The sequence below is a fragment of the Mus caroli genome, unplaced genomic scaffold (genome assembly GCF_978045245.1).
Source record: "Mus caroli unplaced genomic scaffold, Mus_caroli_1 scaffold_16, whole genome shotgun sequence".
Taxonomy (NCBI): domain Eukaryota; kingdom Metazoa; phylum Chordata; class Mammalia; order Rodentia; family Muridae; genus Mus; species Mus caroli.
In genome coordinates, this window is record NW_028227271.1 from 26,957,239 (window position 1) to 26,980,313 (window position 23,075).

Sequence of the window (23,075 nt, forward strand, 5' to 3'; positions counted from 1 at the left end):
CCTCGCACCAGGGAAGACTTGCTGGAAACACTGGTTTGGTTTGATGTCTGTGGTATCTTGATTAGCACTTTCTTTAGCATCTGATCATTTTAGACTATAAAACACTTTAATACAGACAGTTGAAGACGCAAGTTTTCCCTCAAGTAGTCATTATTGGGAAACCTAACATAGACACTAAACATTAAACTTTGTCATTTGCAGATCGAGAATTGTCAGTGCCTATGATATCAAGTCTGTTCTTTTGACATAGTCACTGTGTTGCTGGTGTCTCATTCACACATCCCGAAAGAGAAGATATCAGAGACATTTCTCAGTTGGATCTGGAAAACAAATGAGGACTTGCAGAATAATGTCACTTAGTAAATAGAGTCCACACACAGACTGGCAAAGTTTGAGTTTTGATTTCCTTACCAGTCACTGAATGTCAGAGGGTATTTCCCTCTCATTTGAAATCATCTCTTTCCCTTTAGAATGAATCTACTCCATCTGCCCTTGCTGCCCTGTTCCCCATAGTTGTACTAGGACGTGTATATACAGTTTGGGTGTTGGTAAACAGCACATATAGGCCATCACAGTATGTAAGAACCAAGTGTGCATTTTCACATAAACTTTAGAGTCAGCTTATAATTTATTAGCTTAACCAAAGACATAAGAGTTGTGACTCTAAAAACCAGTTGGAATGTAGTTTATAATTCTTCTTAGGTTGATATAGAAGCTCAGGAAGTAGAGCTGGAGAGGTGGGTCAGCAGGTTACAGGTGTGTGTTACTTTTGCACAGGGCCCTAGGTTTGGTTCCTCGAACTCAAGTCAAACAACTCACACCCTCCTGTAAGTCCAGCTCCAGAGGGACCTCTGCCTCTGCCTTCTCAGGCACAGTTAAAAGTAAAACCTCCCAAGCTCCTCCTCGCTCTTCCTGACCTTCTTAAACCAGCTTACCTTGCCTGCCAGGTGGGAGACGCTTGGGTAGAAGAATTGGCTCCTTGTCCTCAGAGTCTGTTTATCTTCTAAGAAAAGAAAGACACTGGCATCCTTCATAATTTGCCTTTAGTACCTCGGGGTTGTCAAAGTGGGTACAACATGTTAATATTAAATTTGTTTCTGAAAATACTTTCCTATTACTATTTTCAACCAGTAGTTACCCTAGTATTCCACCACAGTGAACATTCATTTGTCCTCTGTCAACAGAGCCTGCCCTCCTGTGGTATTTATAGTGGTACTCAGGCGTGGGCAGAGATAAGCTATTAGAATCTTTCAGACACCACCTACCCAACACGACCAGTTAGCCTGCTGAGGATCAGCACATCCTTGCTTTTATAAAGATCTGTTTGGGGGGTTGTCGTTGTTGTTGTTTGGTTTGCTTTGGTCTTTTTTGTTGGTGGTGGTGGTGGTGGTTTAATTTTTGCTTGATTGAGTCAGGGTTTCTCTGGATAGTCCTGGCTCTCCTGGAACACGCTCTGTAATCAGACTGGCCTCAACTCAGAAATCGGCCTGTTTCTGTCTCCCGAGTGCTGAGATTAAAGGAGCACAGCACCGCCCCTGGCTCTGTAAAATCTGATTGGGATGGGGTTTTATATGTGGAGGCACCTGTGCTGTTAGGCTTCAGTGATTCCTCAGAGGATCCTGAGAGCTCCCCTTGGCAGGTGTAAACTGCTAGAGAAGTGACATAAAGTGACCGCTATGGGGGATGGGCACTTGATGAGATAGTCACGCTGTCCTGTGGTGGGTGAGCTGTCCCTGGGAATAGCAGAGTTGAGCAGAAGGTAGGTTAGCCCCTGGCCGTGTTGTGTGTGAGCTGTCTTTGTATCCGATACAGGACACATTATTCTAATCCTGACCCACGTGGCAGCTGCCGCATTACCTCCTTCATGGCTTCTTCCCTATTGAACAGTGGATAACCACTGTTACTAACATTCCTCACTCCTGATGCCTGCTCACTTGACTATTCCTGGTTTTCCTCATGGGGAAAAGTCACTAATTTGCCTCTTACAGCAGAGATAGACATCAACAGATCTATGATATAGGTCGTTTCCTGAAATTCAGCCATACACACGTTTTCCATAAAGTACCAGTCTCAAAATCCTAGTTGTCCATTTCCGGTGATAGTTATGCTTGCTTGCACAGCTGTTACCCACAGAACTAGACCTCACTATTGTCTTAAGTTATCTTACTCCCCAAAAGACAGTAGTGTAAGACCCAGGTAAAGCAGGGTTGAGCTAACTCCCTTACGTCTCATTATGTAACCTTGAATGTGAGTTTTTACACAGCAGTTAGCAGAGAAGTATGGATTTCAGGGTCAGAGAGTCAGTTGAGAAAAAACAGGATCTAGAAAGATTGCTGAGTTTATAAAGTACTTCTCTTGCAAGCATGGGGACCTGGGTTTGATCCTCAGCACTCAGTTAAAAAGAAGAAGAAGATGACGACGACGACAGCAACAACGAGGACAACGACATCTAGAGAGAGATGGCTTGTTGGAGCAGTCAGTAAAGACATTGCAACTATCTCTGCCCTGCCCTCCACCTGCACCAGTGCATACATGTGCACATAATAATAATAATAGCTTTATGGTTTGGTTTGATTTTGTATGCTCAGATTTTTGGTTGAATAGTTTGACCTGAGTAACTTCCTACCTTAATCTTGGTCTGGCCTCACATACATTATATTTTATTTTATTGTTATTACAGTTAATTAAGTTACTGTTATTATTACAGTGCTTTATCCTTTTATTGGGTTTAAATTTCTCTTTATGAAATATGCATGGATCAAAAATGTGCCTTTGGAAGAAATTGCTGGTGTTAGTTGTGCTGGCGTCACTTCATACTGTGATGTTTTCTGTTTACCAAGAGATGAGTATTACAATATAACGATGTGCATGTTTTCCCCCTTCTCCCGCTGCATGCAGGGATTCGGGTTCGTAACTTTCGAGAATAGTGCTGATGCAGACAGGGCCAGGGAGAAATTGCACGGCACCGTGGTAGAGGGCCGTAAAATCGAGGTGCATGTCTTCAATAATTCAATTTCTCGTTTATGGTTTTTTTTCTCTTTGTGTACTGCCTCACTTCACCTTTGGACCCCTGTCCTGTCCATGTGTGCACTCCTGTTCATGTATGCATTCCTATCTGTGTGTGTGCACTCTCTCTGTGTGCACTCCTGTCTGTGTGCGTGCACTCCTGTCTGTGTCTGTCTTCATCTTCTTGCACTACACTGTAAAAGTAACAATTCTGTCGGCTTCTCCCCTGCTCTTGGTTGTTAGAGGGTTAATTTGGGGGGCGGGGATGTGTGCTTAACTGTTTTTCACTTTTTTCCCTCTTCCAAAATGTTCATCCTTCTGCTCTCTTGAGTTTTTTTCCTTTGCTTCAGTTTGCAAGACTCTGAGTTCCTATAATGAGGCCTAAGCAAAACTAATTTTAAAAATGTCTAAAAGCCATCTAGCTTGTAGCATCGTGTCTTGGAGGCCAGTTCCCCTCCAAGTGTGTTGGATAAGTGTGGATAGATGATTATAGTGGTTGGGGGGGTCAGAATCCAAAACTCTGATCATTTTAAATTTTACTTAATACCGAGAACTTCAAGGCTTGACTCCAAAGGTGACAAATAACAGTCTCAGCAGAGGGTTCAGGGGCAGCTGGTGGCACTGATGGACAGATGTTGTGGTCAGCCCTGGGCTCACCAGCGTAGAGTGACTAACAGATTGAAGGTTAACTGGCTCCTCTCCCCTTTCCCAGTTTTTAAAGTATTAAATATAAAAGCCACCATTTGAGTAAGATGTCTGCATATTTTGCTTTTTTTCCCCTTTCCAATGGTTTAGCATTTAGGGCCCTTCACTTGCCTCACTCTTTCCATGGTAACTATACACAATGCTGGCGGTGCCCGTTGGCGGTAAGTGAATTGAAAGTGCTAGAGAAGAAGCTTTTTAAAATGTAATCACAAAACAATTAAGAGAGAAAAAGTCCATCTGCCATCTCACATTAACACTACCAGATGTGGTTTGACTTGCTTCTCTCCCTTCCCGCCCTTTTATTTTCACTGCTGTGGGTGGTGTCGCCTGGACTTTGGATGTACATCCTGTCTTGTAGCAGTCTGAGCTGTTTGGTTACTGACTTCATGGTGATTTTTTTCCCCCTTGCGCATCTTACTCAGAGTTACTGAACTCCAGTTTGGCTGGTTTTATTAATGCACTCTGCCCCCTTTCCCAGCTCCTCCTGCCTCCGCCCATGCAGCTCTTCCCTGCTGACACCCTCCTCATGTTCTCTCCTATTCTCCCCTACCACTCTGTTGTTTCCCTGACTTCCCATTCCTGCCCCTTCCTTTCTTCCTCCCTGTCCCTCTCTGTCTGGAGCTGTGGGTGTCTCTTGCTGACTGGTAGTGTCTGCTTGGTTCTGGCTGGTTTTCCTTTGAATTGCTTGGTGGCTTTCTGCTCTAGCAGCTGGTTCAAACCCTTGCTCCATTCCAACCTTGCTGCTCACTTTCCCTTTCTTTCCCAGTTGTTTCTTTTCTTTGTGTGTCTTAACTGCATGCTCTCAATCTCATCGTTGTTGTCTCCCATTCTTTCTTTGTAAATGTGAAATGTTTACATTATCTGGTGGTCAAACTCGAGTAAATGGAGTTTCAAGCTGTCTTCATACAGGAAGGGGGAGAGGGTCATAAAACATATCAGATGTTTTTAAATTCTACTTTTACCCAAAATTGGTCTTCTTAACATAAATCTAGTACAGTGTATATCCCTAGAGGCGAAGTAAGCTGACCTTGGTGGCACAAACCTGTAATCTAAGCTTACATTCAGGAGGCCGAGGTAGGAGGCTTGCAGATTTGAGGCGAGCCTGGCTACATAGCAAATCTCAGCCTCAGCCTGAGCTTCACATTTATATATTCTATAAGCTCCAAGCTTCTGGTGAGCTGCGGTTGAGTTTGTGATGAGGCTCTGAAGTTGGTCCCCTCCCCTCAATTTCTCGTCACCTTAGCATGGAGAAAGCCTCGTACACACATGCCTCGTTATGGGTTAGGGGACCACGGGGCAGGAGAGCTAAGCAGTCGCTCTTCACTGCTGAGCCCCTGTGCCAAAGGCCCTCAGAAACTTCATCTTAAGTGAGTGTCCCCTGTGATCTAGAAAATCAGGACAGGATATGACATCAGCATCATGGCTCAGGTGGCAAGCCTCCGTTTTATTAACAAGCTTCAAAGTTCTTTTGTAGACATAATTGTTCCTGATTTCCTTTTTTCCAAATTGTCCTCAGTAAAGTGAAATCTTAAGGCTGTCCAGAGAACTTTAACTGCACGGTTTCTCTACAGTGCTGAATGGTGGAACAGCCTCAGTTTTCTATTTGGAGACCAAGAAACTACATTTTACTCTTGTTAGCCTCATTTAATAAACACCTTAAAATTTATGAATATTTTATGATGCTGTGTTAATTATCTAAATGCTATCAGAAATGTACTTTTTAAATTATGCTCTGTGACTGAATGAGCAGTGTTATGTCCCCTAATGTGTCTCTCCTCCCCGTCTTGTCTGCTCGTTATCTTTAGGTGAATAATGCTACAGCACGGGTCATGACCAACAAGAAGATGGTCACGCCATATGCAAATGGTGAGGAGTTACAAGCGCCTTGGGGAACCTTTGTTCTTGTGTAGATAGATGAAATTTTCATGACTTTCTAGGACCATCAGTGCAATTCACATTTGACCTCTTAGAAAAATGTTTTATCTTTACAGATTAATATTTTTCCTTAGAATTAAGCTAAATTTTTAACTTACAAAGGTGTTTTGTTCTCATTAACTTTTTATTTATTTACTTACTTATTTCTATTTACATGAGTACACTGTAGCTGTCACACCAGAAGAGGGCATCAGATCCCATTACAGATGGTTGTAAGATACCATGTGGTTGCTGGGAATTGAACTCAGGACCTCTGGAAGAACAGCCAGTGCTCTCAACCATTGGGCCATCTCTCCGGCCCTCTCATTAACTTTCATCTTCTGCACAGTACATGCCACTTGAAGACCCTCCCTGCTAAAGCAGATTAGGTAGCCCATAAGCACCCTGCTCCTTGGTCTCTGTAGCTCCTTGTAACGTGGGAATTGCCCACATAGCCCTGGAGCCCCAGGTGTGCCTTCCTACTGATTCCTCGTCACAGGACTGTGATCTGGATTAGTGAGAAGAAAAGCCTAGGCTCTTTTATAATTCTAGATTCCTTGCTTGCCCTAAGACCTGTCGGTGATGGCCATAGGGCTTTAGGGTGTAGCTTTTTATTCCATGATGACAAGTTATATAGTGAGTGTAATAAACATTTGTGAGGATGGAATTTTCAGTGATGGACTGGAAAGGTGGCTCCTCAGGGAAAAAGCACTTGCCCATGCAAGCCTGAAATCTTGAGTCCAGTAACCAGAACCTATGTGAAAAGCCATGTATGATGGTCCACATCTGTAATCCCAGCACCTTAGGCAAAAGTTTGGGCTGGCTAGCCTGAAATATGCCATACGGTGGCAGAAACAAGAAAGGCCTCACTTCAGCAACAGGAAGAGAGAAGACTGGCTTCAGGAAGTTGTCTTCTCATCTCCACTGCCCTCCGTAGCATACACACATCCATACTCTTAACACAAAATGAATTTAAATTGTTTTCTAAAATGTAGAATTTACAGCTGAAGTAACAGCTCAGGTTAACTGATCTTTCAGAGGATCCAGGATCAGTTCCCAGCACCCAACTCTGAACTACCTGTAACTCTAACTCTGGGGGGCTGAGTGTGTGCATGAGTGCACACAACATGAGCGTATTATTCATTCTGGGAGGTGAGTGTGTAAGTCAGAGGACACCCTCAACCTACATAAGTCTGTTCTCTCCTTTCACCACTTGGGTCCCAGATGTCAAACAGGCTTGGTGGTAAATGCTTTTACTCACTGAACCATTCATTGTCTTGGCCCTCATAAGCATTTTATCAGAATAAAGGATTGGCTTGAGAGTGAGTTATTTCAGCCAGGTAATGGTGGCTCACATCTGTAACCTTGGCTCTAAGAAGGCTAAGACAGGAGGGTAATAAGTTCCAGGGCACATAGCCTGGACTAGATAGGACCCAGTAAGTAATTAAGACACTTAATTAACTCCAAGCCTGATGACCTGAATCCTTCTTCCATTCCCACATGGTGAAAGGAGAAAGCCAGCCTCTGTATGTCATCTTCTCACTGACACACACATACACACATACATACACACACACACACATACATACATACACACATATACACACATACACACACACACATACACTCACATGTACACATACACACATGTACAGACACACACACACACGGGAGAAGGAGAGGGGAGAGTGTGAGAGAGTAAAAAAGGGAAGGAAATCTGTAATTTCGATATAACTGGCTTTTCCTTCTCCCCATTCCTATATTCATAGCATAGCAATGACAGTGGCTAGGAGAGAAACGGATGAAGGGCTAGCCCCTCCAGAAAGTAGAATCACAGGGTGTGTTGCTTTTTGTATATAAAAGTCAGTAGCTACTTCTTAAGTTCTTACTTATTTATGTGAGTACACTGTAACTGTACAGATAGTTGTGAGCCTTCATGTGGTTGTTGGGAATTGAATGTTTTTAGAACCTCTGCTTGCTCGGTTCATCTCTGCTCACTTAGTCCCTGCTTGTTCTGGCCCAAAGATTTATTTATTATTATACATAAGTATACTGTAGCTGACTTCAGACACACCAGAAGAGGGCATCAGATCTCATTACATATGATTGTGAGCCACCATGTGGTTGCTGGGATTTGAACTCAGGACCTTCAGAAGAGCAGTTCAATGCTCTTAACCACTGAGCCATCTCACAAGCCCCCTACTTCTTTTTTTTTTTTTTTTAAGATTTATTTATTTATTATATATAAGTACACTGTAGCTGTCTTCAGACACTCCAGAAGAGGGCGCCAGATCTCGTTACGGATGGTTGTTAGCCACCATGTGGTTGCTGGGATTTGAACTCTGGACCTTTGGAAGAGCAGTCGGGTGCTCTTACCCACTGAGCCATCTCACCAGCCCCAGCCCCCTACTTCTTAAGTTCTTTTGTGATGTTCTATTAACTACTAGAGGGGTAGCATGTACTGCTTGCTTACAAACAAAATATTTGGCATATTTTATACATATTATATACTTACAGTATATAAAGAAATAAAATGTTGAAGCTGAGCCATGGTGGTGCATGCCTGTAATCGAAGTACTCAAGAGAAGTAGGACATACCCAGGGCTACACAGAGAAACTGTCTCAAAAAAAAAGAAAAGAAAAAAAAAATCCCAACAAAGTATTTGGAAATTCAACATTTCTAAATCTTGAACTTAATGTCTAGCCTGGTATCCTTCAGAGTCTTGAATAACATGCTCATTAAAATGTTTATTATAAATTAAAACCTGAAGCCATGCACAGAGGATCGCAATGGACTTCACATTTCATTACTGCATGTCTTTCCCTCTCTCCTTGGTGAACCCCAATTTTTACTATGAAGGGATATTTCCGTTTACACACAAAACTTGTGCGGTATAACTGAATGTGCCATCAAGTTCCCGGTTGATTTGGTTTTTGAGACAGAGTTTCTCTGTGTAACAGCCCTGGCTGTCCTGGAACCACTTTGTAGATCAGATTGGCTTCAAACTCACAGAGATCCACCCACCTCTCCCTTTTGAGTGCTGGGATAGAAGGTGTGTGCGCCACTGCACTTGGCTCTAGGTCAGGTTTTAATTCAGCCTGAGGATGCCTTCAGTTAGCATCTCGTGGAAAGTGCTTAGATGTCGTGTCAGGAACTGTGTTGCCATGCAGTGCCAAATGAGAGGGGCTCAGATTTCTTTCCTCCTCTAAGCTCAGAGCAGGCCATCTGGGTACAGTTCTGAGCACAGTCTGCAAACTCCATAGTGATCTTCTCTCCCTCCATTTTTGTTTTTCTGTTCTAGTTACAGTCTGATGCTGTGATAAAACAGATGAAAAGCAACTTTGGGGTCACTGCTTTATCATCAAGGGAAGTCAGGGCAGCTTTCAACAGAAACTGTAGAGGGTGTAGCTTAAAGATGATATACCATTGCCCTTTCATGTAAACTCTGGCCTGGGGAGGAAGAACAGCCCAGAGGTGCCTGAAGCCATCTTGACCTGCACAGTTCACTCCTGTCCTCTTGTGTTTCAGGCTGGAAGTTAAGCCCAGTAGTTGGAGCTGTGTATGGTCCTGAGTTATATGCAGGTACTAGTGCACTGTTTCTCTGTCTGCTACTTAGTGACCTCTGTGGTTTCTCATGTGGCTACATCTTTGTAACCTTTGTGGGTTTTGTTTTGTTTTTAATGCGCTTAGCATCCAGCTTTCAAGCTGATGTGTCCCTAGGCAATGAGGCGGCTGTGCCCTTGTCAGGAAGAGGAGGCATCAACACTTACATCCCTCTAATCAGTAAGTAGCCTACACTGACCTGCCATGGGTTTTGACGGTTGCCACATGTGCTAGTTTGGTCTGTTTTTGTTCTAGCATAATGCAGAACTGATGGAAAGGAACCATTCTTGACAGAGTAATAGATACCACAATGCCCTGTTTTATGTAACTCATACTAGAAACATCCTCAAAACAAAAATCATGGGAAAGTGTACAGATGAACATGTAACTATCCTACCTGGATGTGACCATAAGGAAATCAGAAGATAAGAGCGTGTCTCGCCTGCATCACTCACGCCTGCTCATCCCACCCACTCTCCTCTGGAGTACCACTTAGACATCTCCAGTGTCCATAACAGGCCACTTTCTTGCTGTCTCTAAAGTCACTTTTACCCAGGCCTGTTTCCCCTGGCAAGAGGTGTAATAAACCAGATTCCACAGAGGCTTCCAGAGCAAGGAACACTTGGAGCCAGCTTTTGCCTGTCTCGCTAAAGGGTGGAGGGTGCAGGGCACCTGCGGAGACCAGCCTTTAATCCCAGTACTCAGGAGGCAGAGGCAGGTGGAGCTCTGTGAGTCTGAGCTCAGCCTGGTCTATAGAACTAGTTCTAGGACAGCTAGGGCTGCACAGAGAAAACCTTGTCTTTAAAACTCCTGTTTATTTATCAATATTAAAGAAATTAAATTACAAATAAATTCTCTAAAAACTATTGTATGCCTTGGAGCATTAAAAATATAAAGACGTTTCCTTTTGAGTAATAATTATTACATAATAACAGAAATGAAATTAATAGTTGGCCAGTTAAAAAAAATTATATTAACCTGATTTAAATCAGCAACAGAAATTAAAACATGTGCATCTTACTAATAGTAAAGAGTTTCTTATCAGTTCTCACAATGACTGGAAAAACCTGGAAGAAACAGAATAAGCTCAAGACCTGTGACAAACAAGTGGGGCATGGAGTCGTCACTAGGTCATCCTGTATCTCTCTTCCTCCCCCCTCCCCCAAAGCCCCGTGTTAATTAGTATGTATTTGGTGCCTATCTTCTACCTTTTCCATAATTGATTCTCAGTCTAGCTTTGTACCAGCTTCTGAATGCCAGTTGAAATTTCTGTCATATTTTGGGTCTCCCTTTAGTTCCTGGCTTCCCTTACCCAACTGCAGCCACCACGGCAGCTGCTTTCCGAGGAGCCCATCTGAGGGGCAGAGGGCGGACAGTGTATGGTGCAGTCCGAGCGGTACCTCCAACAGCCATCCCCGCCTATCCAGGGTAAGCATTAGATTCCAAAATCACCATTTCTAAAATAAGCAATGGATACAAAAAGAAGGGAAGAAAGAGTGCTCTGGCCCTCCCTGATTCCTAGGATGTTGCTTGACAGCATTTAGAAGCTGTGTGAATATTTGCAAATTAATGGACTAAGGGCAAGAACCAAAATACAGAATTTTGACCAAGGGTCATCATTATATAAACACTCATTTTGGCTACCTTAAGCCTTCGTGGTGACAGCTTAAGACAGTGGCCAGAGCCATCTTGTGTTTGCTAGCAGTGTGTTGGCATGGAGTTCACTCAGCAGCGCACGAGTGTGGATTAACACTACTACAGAGAACTGAGGAGGGAGCTGGAGATCATAGTGCCAGACTGTGTCTGCTCTGCTCTGCTCACCTGTCTCACCTCCCCATGCTGGGGCAGAGGCCAGCATATGCGCCCACCCCATGGCGCACTGCCTGGGTAGTGAGCAGCAAAGCTTAGTTACCCACAATGGATTTGCTTTCTTTGTAGGAAACAGATTGAAAGACGTGAATTCAAAGACAAAACAAGTCCAATTGAATCAAGGAGGAGAGGGAGAAGTAGGGATCCAGCCGCAGCTGGCTTCTGAGGTGGTAGCAGCTGACATATCTGAGCATCCCTCGCCTTCAGTTTGGAGTGGAGGGTGTCTCATGCAGTGGGAAGATTCCATAGCAACAAACAAATCCTTTGTTTTTGAATGGGGAGAAGGAGGGAAGATGGCAGATTGGCTTTTAGTTGTTTCCCTGTGTCAGCCTGACGTATGTTTTTATATGAAGTGAACTTCTCTAAGTCAGTTGTACCAAGAACTTTCCCAAGAGTTGACATTTCTCTTCTTCATCTTTTCTCTGCCTATGACAGGTGGTTTTTTGTTGTTTTTTGTTTTTGTTTTTTTCTGTATTGTGAAGAATATAAATAGCTGCAGAAAAGCCAATTAGTTGCTTTTTAGTTAAAACCTAACAGAAGAGAGTGTCCCTTTCTGATAGCAAAATTGGCTTCACCAGGAGGTATACTAATTTAACATTCATTCATTCATAGACCAATGGACATACCATTAGGAGTCCTCCATGCTACAGAATTAAAGCATTTTTATTAGACAAGGCAAGTATGCATGCTGAAGTGGGCAGACTCCAAGACACTGCAAGGGAACTGCTTCAGAAAATAACTTTCATTTGCAATTTATAGATAATTAAATCCCATGCATTCCATCATCTCCATCTTCTGCCATGACTTGCTTTTAATTTTATCCTTTTTTTGTCTCAACTTGACCTTTGACCTTCAACCTCTGACATCTCTTTAAAAAAAATAAAGATACAGCTGTGTTTCATTAAGAAATAGTTGATTGAAACATGAAAGTGAATCTTTTACAAGCTTAGCACACTAGGAAAACTTCTCACAAGGTATCTCCCATTTCCACTCAAAAGCATTGACTGTCACGATGCAGGGAGGGAGAGTCCACAGAGACACATGGAACTTCCTGTTTTGTAACTTCCTGAACTATTTCATAACCCATTCTCTCCTAAGTCTGTGTCAGATATATGTATATATGTATATATATATATATATATATATTTGCTTAAATGTATCTTATCCTTTATGTCTGATCATATCAGTACACAAACGCTAATTTCCTGTGTATTCTTTTTTTAATAACTAAACCATCTGTTTACATGGAAGATGGCAAGGAATAAGTCCAGTGTTTCCTGGGGAATGGCCTAGAATTGCTCTCCTAGAATCGCTTGTGAGCCTCTATGCTCTTACGGCATTGGGTACAGGGATTATCAGAACTCTTGTAGAATCCAGTGAATATTCACAATAAATGATTTGCCTTACAATAAAATATATCCATGTTTCTAATGGCAACAGTCTTTGTAGAAGGATGTGTTGTAGTCTTTGCCTGTGCCCCGCACTGATATTGAAGAGTAACTCCCCTCAGCTTCTGCACACCCCATTCTTCAGTCTTCAACTATGCAAGTCTTTTAGGAAAATGAAGTGGAAAGGCAAACTCATCCCAATATCAGACTCTAAGTACGTGGAGACTAACGCAGGTAAAGCCTGCCTACAGACACCAGAAGTTCATCTGCTTCTCCGGCTGCACAAAACAGAGGTCTAGTGTTAGGTGCATTGTAAGGTGTGACCTTGCAACTCTTAGATATAAGACTTAGCAGCCCTACTTGTTAGCTTATTCATTATAATGAAAAAAGAAATTATCCATTTTATTTAGCTAATAAACCAAAGCAGATTTTTAGAAATATGTAAAACAGCCAAGTCTTAACCTGACAAATGTGAAAAAAGTTAGTCTTTTCTCTCTGCCACTGTTAATGTCTTTTGCTCCCAAAATAATACTTGGGGGAAAATATGTACATATGCACACTTCATGAGGCTGGAGAAAAGTCAACATTTTAAGAATAATAGTATACTACTACTCCAGTTTTTTGTTTAAGAAAACTAATAGTGCCTGCTTAGCAAAGCCCATTCCCAGACAGGAGAGTGAGCCATGCCATCGGCTTCCTGGGGGTCACCGTCAAGGACAGGCCTAGTCATGACCAAAGCTTCAGTCACCAATTGTATGTTTCAGAATACTTTGAATACTCAGTTAGGCAAGAACCCTTAAAATCTTCCAGTTGCTCCTTCCCACTCTGGATTATGTTGTTACTATCTGGGATCCCACTGCACCTTTCAATCCTTGGACCAATCACCTTAACCTTGAGCTCATTACCTCTGCTTGTGAAAGCAATGCATTGTGGGTATTTTTGGTTGTTTTGTTCTTTTGGTTTTTTTTTTAATTACATTTCTCTGTTTACTTTGGTCAGAATTGATTGACTTGTTTTTCCAAGGTGTTGCATTGGTTCTTAAAAATGCTGAATAATAATACTTTGCATGCTTGTGTGATCAGCCAAATCTTATCGCATGTCTAATGTGCAGGGTAAAAAGCAGGTGATGTATGGATAACAGGAAAAAAATCTATAATTTGAAAAATGAAAATAACTACTAAGCATCATTTGAAACACACTTAGCAAAGAGCTCCTGTCCTGATGGGTTCACCTTGTTCACTCTCCTCCTGAGTTAAGCCCTCGCCATCCCTACCCTTTGTACGCTGTTAAAGAATAGCAAATGTTTAAAAGGACTCCAGATGCTAAAGGTGGTCTGTGTAACCCAGCAGATCTCAGGCAGCTACCTGCGGCCCTGCCAGGAGCTCGGCTTCTGTCACTAGTCTGCGGTATCCAGGGTCCAGGTGCTTCATCTAGTTTTGTAGACCCTTAGCCCTCCTCACATGTCCTGGAGCCATGGAACATATACATCTCTGTCACCAGCTTGCTGCGGCCCCATATCCAGGTCACATTCATACATCACCTGCCCGTGTAGCGCATGTGCATGCTGCCGTCCTCAATAACCGGAATGTGTTTCTGTTCTTTTGTTTTTTGTTTTTGTTTTTGTGTGGATTTCTGCAGTGTGGTTTACCAGGACGGATTTTACGGTGCTGACCTCTATGTAAGTACACACACTGGGGCCTTTTTGACCCCATCCCCTGACAAGCCAGCCTTTTTTTTCTGTTTCTTTAGTTTGTTTTGTTTTTATTTTTATTTTTTGTTTCCTTTTTAAAAAATATAATTTAACTTTTGTTTTCCTTTTTCCTTGTGGATATATATATATATATTTATATATTTTAAGAATGCAAGCATGCTTCTCTGCCACTGCGCTTGCCCCTGGGTGCAAAAACTAAGTCTTTGGGTCTTGTGATGGTTGCTGGGCTCAGTCTGCTGGACATATTCTTCCCTTGCCTGTGCCCACCCACGAGCACTCTGGGTATTTTTTTACCCTGTGAGATGATCAGCAGGTTTAAAGTCGTCTGTTGTCGCATCATCTGCATACATAAATGACAGGACTAGCTTACCTGACACCAGCTCTTTCCTGTCTCTGCTTTTCTCTCCATCTTACACCGTCTTTAAAGGGTCAGGGCTTTGTTTATGTAAGGCCAGGAAGTTTTCTGAACCGTGTGCTCTCTGACTTCATATGACGTGAAGAACATAAGTCTATGCAAGTGATGTCAGCAGCTGGTCTCATGGTAGTTATAGAGAAGTGTAGAGCACGTGAGGGTCACAGAGACTCAGTTTCTGTCTGCCTGGAAGTCCACAGCCAGTGTGTCTCCTCCTTAGGAGTCAAGCCAGGGAAACCAGAGAGTGTAAGTAGCAGCCTGGACTCTGATGCTCAGTTATCATGCAGGCACATTGACATTAAACCCATTGTCCTTCTAGCTGGAGGTGAAGTTCCATGTTCCATAATTTGTTGGTCACATACTTACTTCAAAGGAATCTAGCTGACATGGGAAAAGCTTTTGAGTCTCAAGGACTATCATTAGGTACCTTCCAAATGGCCTTTTTCTGAATGTCAGCATAGTCAACTGACCCAAATCATTAAGGCAATTCTGTAAGGAAGACTTAGCAGTAGGAGGTTACTCTGAGGTGGGTCAGTGTGTCCAGGAGGCGCTTTCTCTGCCCTCTCCTCTCCTTCCTCAGCAGTATGATGTCAGGCCATTTAGAGACACTGACACCGCTTTCTCAGGCCAGGTGAAGCTAGCTGTGCTATCTAGAGTAGGCCTTCAGAGTGTGTCTACCTTGTAAAAGAACCATAGGTAGGGATCCTTGGCCCATCCCTTAGATGTGACTACTAGAATTTCAGAAATAGTTTACACAGCCAAGCCTGAAGACCCCCTTGCCCACGTCTCATTGCCTTTCTTTGTACTTTAATTAAAATCTAACTCTTGCTCAGCAAATTTTTAAGAAGTAACTTTTCCTCCTGTGCTCACAGTTGAAAACTGTGCAAATCTGGCTTACCTGACAGCACACTGCACATTACATATTTGTGGATATGTATATTTACATATGATGTTCTCTATATTCTCATGAAACCCACTTTCATAAACAGATTATTTATGTTTTTGGGATCTACTATAGTTGAGTTATTTATTTCCCCAACTGAGGTTTGGGCTGAGGGTTTTTTTGTTGGTGGTGGTGGTGGTTTTTATGTAATATCTTCTTTATTTGGGATTTTTTTTTAAACATATCCTGCTTCTATTCCTGGTTTTGCCTGTTTTTACCTTAAACCAGCCAACTGAATGTTTGGTTATGGCTCTCCTGTTTCCTTATTTTGCATTGTAAAATCTTAATGAATAATAATTTTTTCTGTGCCCATCAAAAGGATTTTTTTTTTGGTTTGTTTTTCAATCTAAATGAATGATCTACAGAATCTTAAATAGGTAATCCAGTGGCTTAATCAGAACACCCTTCCCAGTGGCCCCTGCTAGTAAGAGCCCTGCTGCCTGCTTCCTCTCCCTCTCTCCCATGTAACACAGAGTCCTTGGGAGGACACAAGTTGGTCACTAGTGCTGAGATCATATCTAAGCCCTCTGCTACAAACCAGAACTGCACTATAGTATTCTAGCTGGAGCTGTTAAACTGATGGTGCAGGTGTGAGGGAGCTGAGGAGAGGGGTCTTAAAGGCACACACAAGCTGACTGTTCCCTGCGTTTGTTCTGCTTCTCTCTGTACATCTCCTCACTGGAAACCCATCACCATGCCTTTGCAGCTAGTTTCCTCAGAAGTGTGTACTACAGTAGGGTGAGAGCAGGATTTAGTGTGTCAAAAACCACTCCGGCCCAGGCAGAGAATGAGGAGAAGTCTCTCGAGAGAGAGAGAGAGGTACTTCAGTGCAGGCGCTACTGAGTCTTCCTTTGCTGTTCTGAGAGTGGTTCCTGGGGGCCATTGTTTTTCTTTTCTTTCTTTCTGCTTCCTTATGGCTTACTTATTAGGGACAAAATGTCCTGATCTAGCTATCACATCCTCCATTTGTAAAGAGCCCTTCTCTTCCAGGATAGGGATATGTCCACTCCCCATCCCTGCTGCCTCCCTTTTTCCCATTAAGAAGGCCAAAGTTCACACTAATTGACCTTGTGAGTGGGGTAACAAATGCTCCTGACTCTCACCCTGTGAAAAGCATGCTTGCATCCAAAGGAAAGAAAAGGCTGGCAGCCCATGGTGGGCTCTTTGTATGATTGTTTTCCTTCCACAGCTGTGTTTTTGAACTGCTCTTCCTGTGTTCTGTTATAGAATAGTGTTACAGGAACCAATCATTAGCGCTAAAATACCTCAGGTAGGAGTGCCAGTGTGACCTGCCAATCAATCAGATTGTGGATTGCAGTGAAAAAATTGAATTATACTAACCATTCCAGCTCCACGTTAGAGATGGGAACAGAGGCTTTTTTGGACAATCAAGACTTGTGAGCGTGTGATCTAAGCCCTGCTACCTCAGCAGTGCCCACATCACATCCACACATCATGCCACTCCCTTCTGAATGAGCCTTCCAGCCCCCTCAGCACACATGAGCCACAGGTACATCACATGTACGGTCCACGATCTAACCACTGCTGCCTCTTTCAGCCTGTCAGTCACAGTTGCCTGTGCTATTTAAACTAGTCTTTTATATTGGAGACCTTAGCAGCTGAGAGTGCTAACTGTGAAAGAGATGGCAAAAGGAAGCAGGCAGAGGTCTGTCTGCACAGGGCGGGCGTTAAGTCCCATGTTTAGCTGCCCAGTGAAATGAGAGTCAGAAATGGACTGTGCTGCTGCAGAAGTGTGGCGTTGTTACAGGTCTGCACATGCGGGACACATAGCTCCTGTGCCCTCTTTCCTTTCACCTGAGAAGATCGGTGTTTGGATAATAGCACACTTATTAGAGAGTTTTCTCAATAGCTTGACACTCAGAGGAAAAAAAATAGTCTGTAATTAATAACCCAGTTACTTCATGTAACCCAGTGATATTGCAGAAATCAACTAATTTGGAGAAATAGGAATACCAAAGTATTTGAAAGATTTAATTCATTAAACTTCATCTCTCATAAATCGTGTAAGTCAAAGCTGATCAAGTTGATCATAACAGCTTCTCTCATTAACCCCAAATTGAAATGACGATGAGATGGAACTTAAGTGACACTTGGAATATGTAGATATGTCCACTCAGAGCAGAAATTATGAATTTTGTATTCAAGCCTGTGCTGTGTCTGCATGAACTCCCTGTCTCCTGTGGCTGAGGCTCTCAGCTGGCGTGGGGACAGAGGGCATTAGGATCATCCAGGGCCAAATCCAGTGGTTCTTAGAGGCCAAACATTAGACCCTGGCTAAGTAGAACAGATCTCTACTCCTCGGTGGTGATGTTAATCGTCACGCCTGCCAGGCCCCTACACACGTGCCTGTACATGCACACACTTGCCTTGCTCTGTCCATCTGCACACTACATGAGATAACAAGCTTTCATTTGTCTGCTGGTCTTGAGCTACACACTTTCCTCCTCAGTGTCACATGTCATTGTCTCTCAGGTAGAAAGAAGGTGTCTTGACATCACATGCTCACCAAAGTCCTGTTTTAATGTAAACCTAAAGCAAAAATACAGTAAAATTAAAGGCAAGGTTAAAATCAAGACAAGATAAGAATCTTTAGGTGTTCAGACAAGGGTCACATGTAGGGGACAATGGTTAGAACTTCTGCTTTGTTTCAAACATACCTGCAGAAATGCTACAGAAGAAGCCCAGAGGTACAGTGTCAATCCCACGATAAACCTGATTTAGGGAAGAAGTAGAAAACCTCAAAGAGGTAGCACTGGGTATGGGGAACAGCTTTCCTTTAACACTGTGGAAAGTCATTAGTAAAGGGGTCTAAAGCAGCAGCATTAAGCCTTGAGAAGAAGCTGGGGAGTGGGAGCAAGAGTGTGACAAGTAACTGAGAGAATGAGATTCTCAGACACAGGGGTCTTGGAAGAGCACAGATAGAGTCTGCAGTTGCTCCCGGAGAGCGCGCCTGAGCAGCTCTGTTGAAGAATGGGCTCGGGCCACCAAACGGGGAGTGTCAGGCATTACTTAGAAAGGTTACAAAGAAAATTAACCATTTTTCAAGGGGCATGTGTGGATTTGAGCCAGGCTTAGCCGTGCCAGACTTAAGCAGCTGAGTTCCAGAAGCCGTCTGTGTGTGCCCTCCTACACTCTGGTGTGCTGTGGCCATGCTAATCCCCATTTTTTGTTTTATTTCAAATCACACACAGATAGAATCTGCAAACTGCTTCAGATCAAACAGGTCTGATTGTGTGTAAATACATATGTCCTTTTTAATTTTTATTAATGGTTGCTTCAGTTTTGCATCAGTGCATGGTTAAAAGCAATACACATCAGCTATTCATGACTTCATATCTCCAAATGAATTATTTCTCCTCTTTTTTTGTTTGTTTGTTTGTGCAGTCAGCTGAAGAAATGTTAACATCTCACTCTAAATCTCTCAGTGGAGTCTCTGTTCCCTTCTCTGATATAACAGATGGGTTACTGCTTGTTATAATTATTAACATTGTGGTATGGGCCAGGGCTCGGGTGGGCAAGATTTACTCCTCCTTTGGGCTGGGGAGGGGCCAGTTGTTAGGGTATGGAATGTTAACTCAAGTGGTGACTGACTGTTTCCGTAATACCAGGTCGTTGTGGCTGCACGCTCTAGTAATTGAGGCTGTGTACTTCACCGAGCTTGTGGTAGAGCCTAGGGCAAACCGCTGTCCCAAGAGAATGCTGGGATAGATAGAGTTAGCCAGTGCCAGTCTGGACGTGGTGGTTTTGCTGTTGTTTTAGCTCCGGATGTCGGCATGCTCAGTTTTAATGTGATTAATATTAATGTGGCGCCACCCCCCCACCCCCACGCCTGAGCCCTCTTCTCCTTACTCCCACCTTGTTCTTTTTGAAAATTTTAAGAAACAGTAATGAAAATCTTGGTGTTTCAAACTGCACTTTGCTCTCATGTTCTGTATATAAGTGCCTTCAAATTTACTCGTTAAAGTCAAATCGGGGGATGGGAACATCTTAGCCTGGAATCTTTGTACACTGTAAAACCTAGAATGCAGTTAAGTCAATTGTTTGTTGTAAATTTTGTCCTGAGTTTTATGTAAGGGTCTGTAGAATACCTAATGTCAGCAAAAGCAGAAAGCCTCTGGAGTAAGATGTATCTGAGAGGGATCACTTCCTGGTGCACAGTGCACTTTCCCTTAGGCGTGGGTGAAGTGCTGGGTTGCCTTGATAACCCTACAGCCCACATGTAGCCCTCCTTTAAATGACTTCTGTTTAAAGACCTCTGCTGATCAAAAGCATTAATGTTGTTCTCATTGTTGCCAGTTTTCTCCCAAGCCCATCAGTGTCAATAAAATATTTCAGACCCCAAAGTCAGTGCCTGCTCATGAAAGCAAATTACTGCAATAACGAAGGCCCATTTCTTTCCTGAAAGGAAGGACCTAAGCCACTGAGGGAACCATTGCTGTCAGTTGCCTTGCTTAGGAGCCCATCCTCCCTGTTAGCAGCCACGACTCAGAGCTGCAATTGGAGACAGCATGCAGTAACTCCCAAGCTCCCTGGGATCAGCCCTGAATCTAAACCATCAGAAAGAACCTGCTTCAGCCTGTAAATGCTGTACCTAGCTAAGCATAGACCAAGATGTAGTTGCTTTCACTATCTTAAAGTTCTAAAATTGTGAAGATTATCTTGGTGTTTGAAGGAATGCTGAAGAGAAAACATAGTATCAAAGTACCTTTATTACAAAGACAGCTCACTAAAGATTCAGCTTCCATTCTGAAAAATGGAACCATATCTACATAGACTGAACAGCTGAGCCTTCATGGTTCAGATAAAGACTGAGCTATAACGATGAGCTTTTTGTTCTCTAACCAATGTTTTCATCACCCTATGTCCTCTGTGAAGGCTTAAGGACTGAGGTCAAAAAGACTGGAGCTAGCTCTGTGGAGCCAATTGTGAGGGATTTCGGGGAGGGGGTCGGGGTCCAGCCTGCTCTTGTAGTAGATATGGCTGAAAGTCACAAGGATGCTTCCTGCCACACTCCACTTTGGCCATGTCATTACAGGGTCTGATAATGGTAACTCAGACTGTCCCTGCACCTGTAGAAAGGGTGACAGCAAAGGAGTGTTGCGTAGCAGCTAAGAGCCAGTGCACTTTAAATGTGTATTTGAAGCTGCTGACCCTGAATTCTTACAGCGTAGACTGGGAGAGCCATATGAGGTGAGAAAACTTACAAGCTCATAAAATTATTTTTCACAATGAAAGGTATCAGGAATCAGGGAAGCCACACAGAACTGCTAGGTATGGAAAAGCAAGGGTCCCATTAGAAGATACTTCTTAGCCAGGCATGGTGGCTCATACCTTTAATCCCAGCACTCAGGAGGAAGAGGCAGGTATTCTGTAAGTTCAAAGCCAGCCTGTTCTACATAGCAAGTTCCCAGACAGCCTAGGGTAGCTCTATCTCTAGGCAAATCTGTGTGCACGAACATGCACACACACACACAAAAACACACACATCTCTTCAACCCTAAAAAATGGCCCCAAAACTGGGAAATGTGGAATATCTCTTGCAAAGTTAGCAAAGACCTGAGCATTCAAAGGGGGAGAAGAATGGGATACTTGGCTGACCTAGGATGTGGGCCTTCTACAGGAATAAACACTGTTTTGTGTGTGATTCATGACTGAACCACCTGAGTCAATTGGACCAACTGAACAGATATTTTTGACAGCCAAAGGATGGCAATAAAAATGTGTAACTGGCCATGTGGTAATGGCACATACCTTTAATCCCAGCACTCAGGAAGCAGAGAGGCATGTGGATCTCTTGAGTTCAAGGGCAACCTGATCTACAGAGCAAGTTCCAGGACAGCCAGGGCTACACAGAGAAACCCTGTCTTGGGTTTTTGGAGTTTTTTTCTTTGCTTGTTTGGTTGGTTTTGTTTTTAAGTATCTCTGAATCAGATAAAGTAGGTGGGTTATAGAAGGATACAATGATACCAGTTGTATCGCCCTGCCTCACTGTCCTTGAGTGCTTCCAGAAGGAACATCTCTGTTCATACACACATCAATTGCCTTTGTTTAGTTCATCAAAATGCAGGTGGAGTAGTAGGCTGCGATGGCTCTGAGTTCCTCAGGACTTCTCAAGAAGGTATATGATCCACTGGGGAAAAAAGCTCCCAAAGGTTGCTGTGGGAAAAGGAAGCAGCTGAAGCATGTCTGACCTCATCAGAGCTCATCATAAGCCATTTGCAATCTGATTTCCCCAAGTCTGGAATGTGGGCTAGAGTTGAGGTTTTCCCGGAGAGAAGTAGGGTTAAACGGTTAGCTTTTAAGGCTACAATCTCTGTCCCAGCCACTCTGACTAGCAGACTTATTGATTCATAGGCAGTTCTCTGATGTCTGGTCTGCTTGGCTCCTCCTTCTCAGTATTGCTCTTGACAGACATGCTCTGCCAGATGGACCTAAGCTCTGGGTTAGATCTTCCTGTGACCTGCTGCATTCTTAGTGACAAGCCAATCCCAGTACAGAGAGTCTGACATTGACACTGATGGGGGTAGTAAATTTTAATTCTTTCAACTGTTACATGAATGTTGATTCAATTCTCCTAACATTTCATGAATATTTTCCATGTCAAGAGTTCCAAAAAGACACTGTGAAGTAAGATCCAAAATCATATATGTATTTCTTAAAATTACTAGGTAGTACCTGTGTACTTTATTTTTCTTACTGTCACAAATTGGAAAGCAAATTTCTACATTGGCTAAAGCTTGATTTCCTACCATAGGAGGAACATGCAAACTGGTGCAGTTTGAAACATCTCTTTCCATGTGTGTCTGTGTTTGTGTCTGTCCTTGTGTCTACACGTGTGTGTCTGTCTGGGGGGAGGGGTGTCTGTCTCGGGGAGAGGTAGCTGTAAAGTCAGTTCTCTTCTCTCCTGTAGGGTGGATATGCAGCCTACAGATATGCACAGCCTGCTACTGCAACCGCAGCCACAGCTGCTGCAGCCGCTGCAGCCGCTTACAGCGACGGGTATGTACAGAGCCAGAGCAAGCAGGCCCTGAGTCACACCGTGCTATCTGCAGCATCCCTCTCGCCCTTCACCATTTCCAGAATTGCCCTGAGTCCTTGGGCTCCTGCCAGCCTGGCTCTTTATTGAGTCTGTCCTTCATGGCTTCTGCCACACAGCACCCAGGCTTAGCCTCTTCTGTACTTGCTTTCTTGTTCTGTCTCTTCTTTGGCTGTGAATACAGTTGGTCTTCTTTCCCATTTGACCCCTTCTTTGCCATTTTATAGTAGTAGGATTTCCCAGTTACTGCACTCAGGAACAGAGATAGGAAGACTTCTTCCATCTGCCATTTTCCCTATTAATAGTCCAGGTCTGCAGCACAGGGCCTTCAGTCTTGGTCTCAACTGCTTTTGTCTGACCCCCGTGCTTCTCCTTTCCAGTTACGGCAGGGTGTACACAGCTGACCCCTACCATGCCCTCGCCCCTGCCGCCAGCTATGGAGTTGGCGCTGTGGTAAGTTTATATA

General features: G+C 43.3%; 1 protein-coding gene across 38 annotated transcripts in view; it reads left to right on the forward strand.

The window, feature by feature from the left end:
• Positions 1-23,075, forward strand: part of Rbfox2 (RNA binding fox-1 homolog 2) — a 227,604-nt gene that overhangs the window by 197,950 nt on the left and 6,579 nt on the right. For 12 of the 38 annotated variants that reach the window (XM_029469568.2, XM_029469567.2, XM_029469573.2 and 9 more), the window contains 9 exons: positions 2,899-2,991; positions 5,517-5,577; positions 9,155-9,208; positions 9,317-9,409; positions 10,513-10,657; positions 14,125-14,164; positions 18,765-18,796; positions 22,484-22,572; positions 22,990-23,062. In XM_029469568.2, coding sequence (XP_029325428.1) covers positions 2,899-2,991; positions 5,517-5,577; positions 9,155-9,208; positions 9,317-9,409; positions 10,513-10,657; positions 14,125-14,164; positions 18,765-18,796; positions 22,484-22,572; positions 22,990-23,062 — 680 coding nt within the window. Of the gene's footprint in view, positions 1-2,898; positions 2,992-5,516; positions 5,578-9,154; positions 9,209-9,316; positions 9,410-10,512; positions 10,658-11,710; positions 12,205-14,124; positions 14,165-16,779; positions 16,823-18,764; positions 18,797-22,483; positions 22,573-22,989; positions 23,063-23,075 lie in introns of those variants that run through there. The other 26 variants (XM_085831831.1, XM_029469570.2, XM_029469569.2 and 23 more) reach the window with 13 other exon arrangements.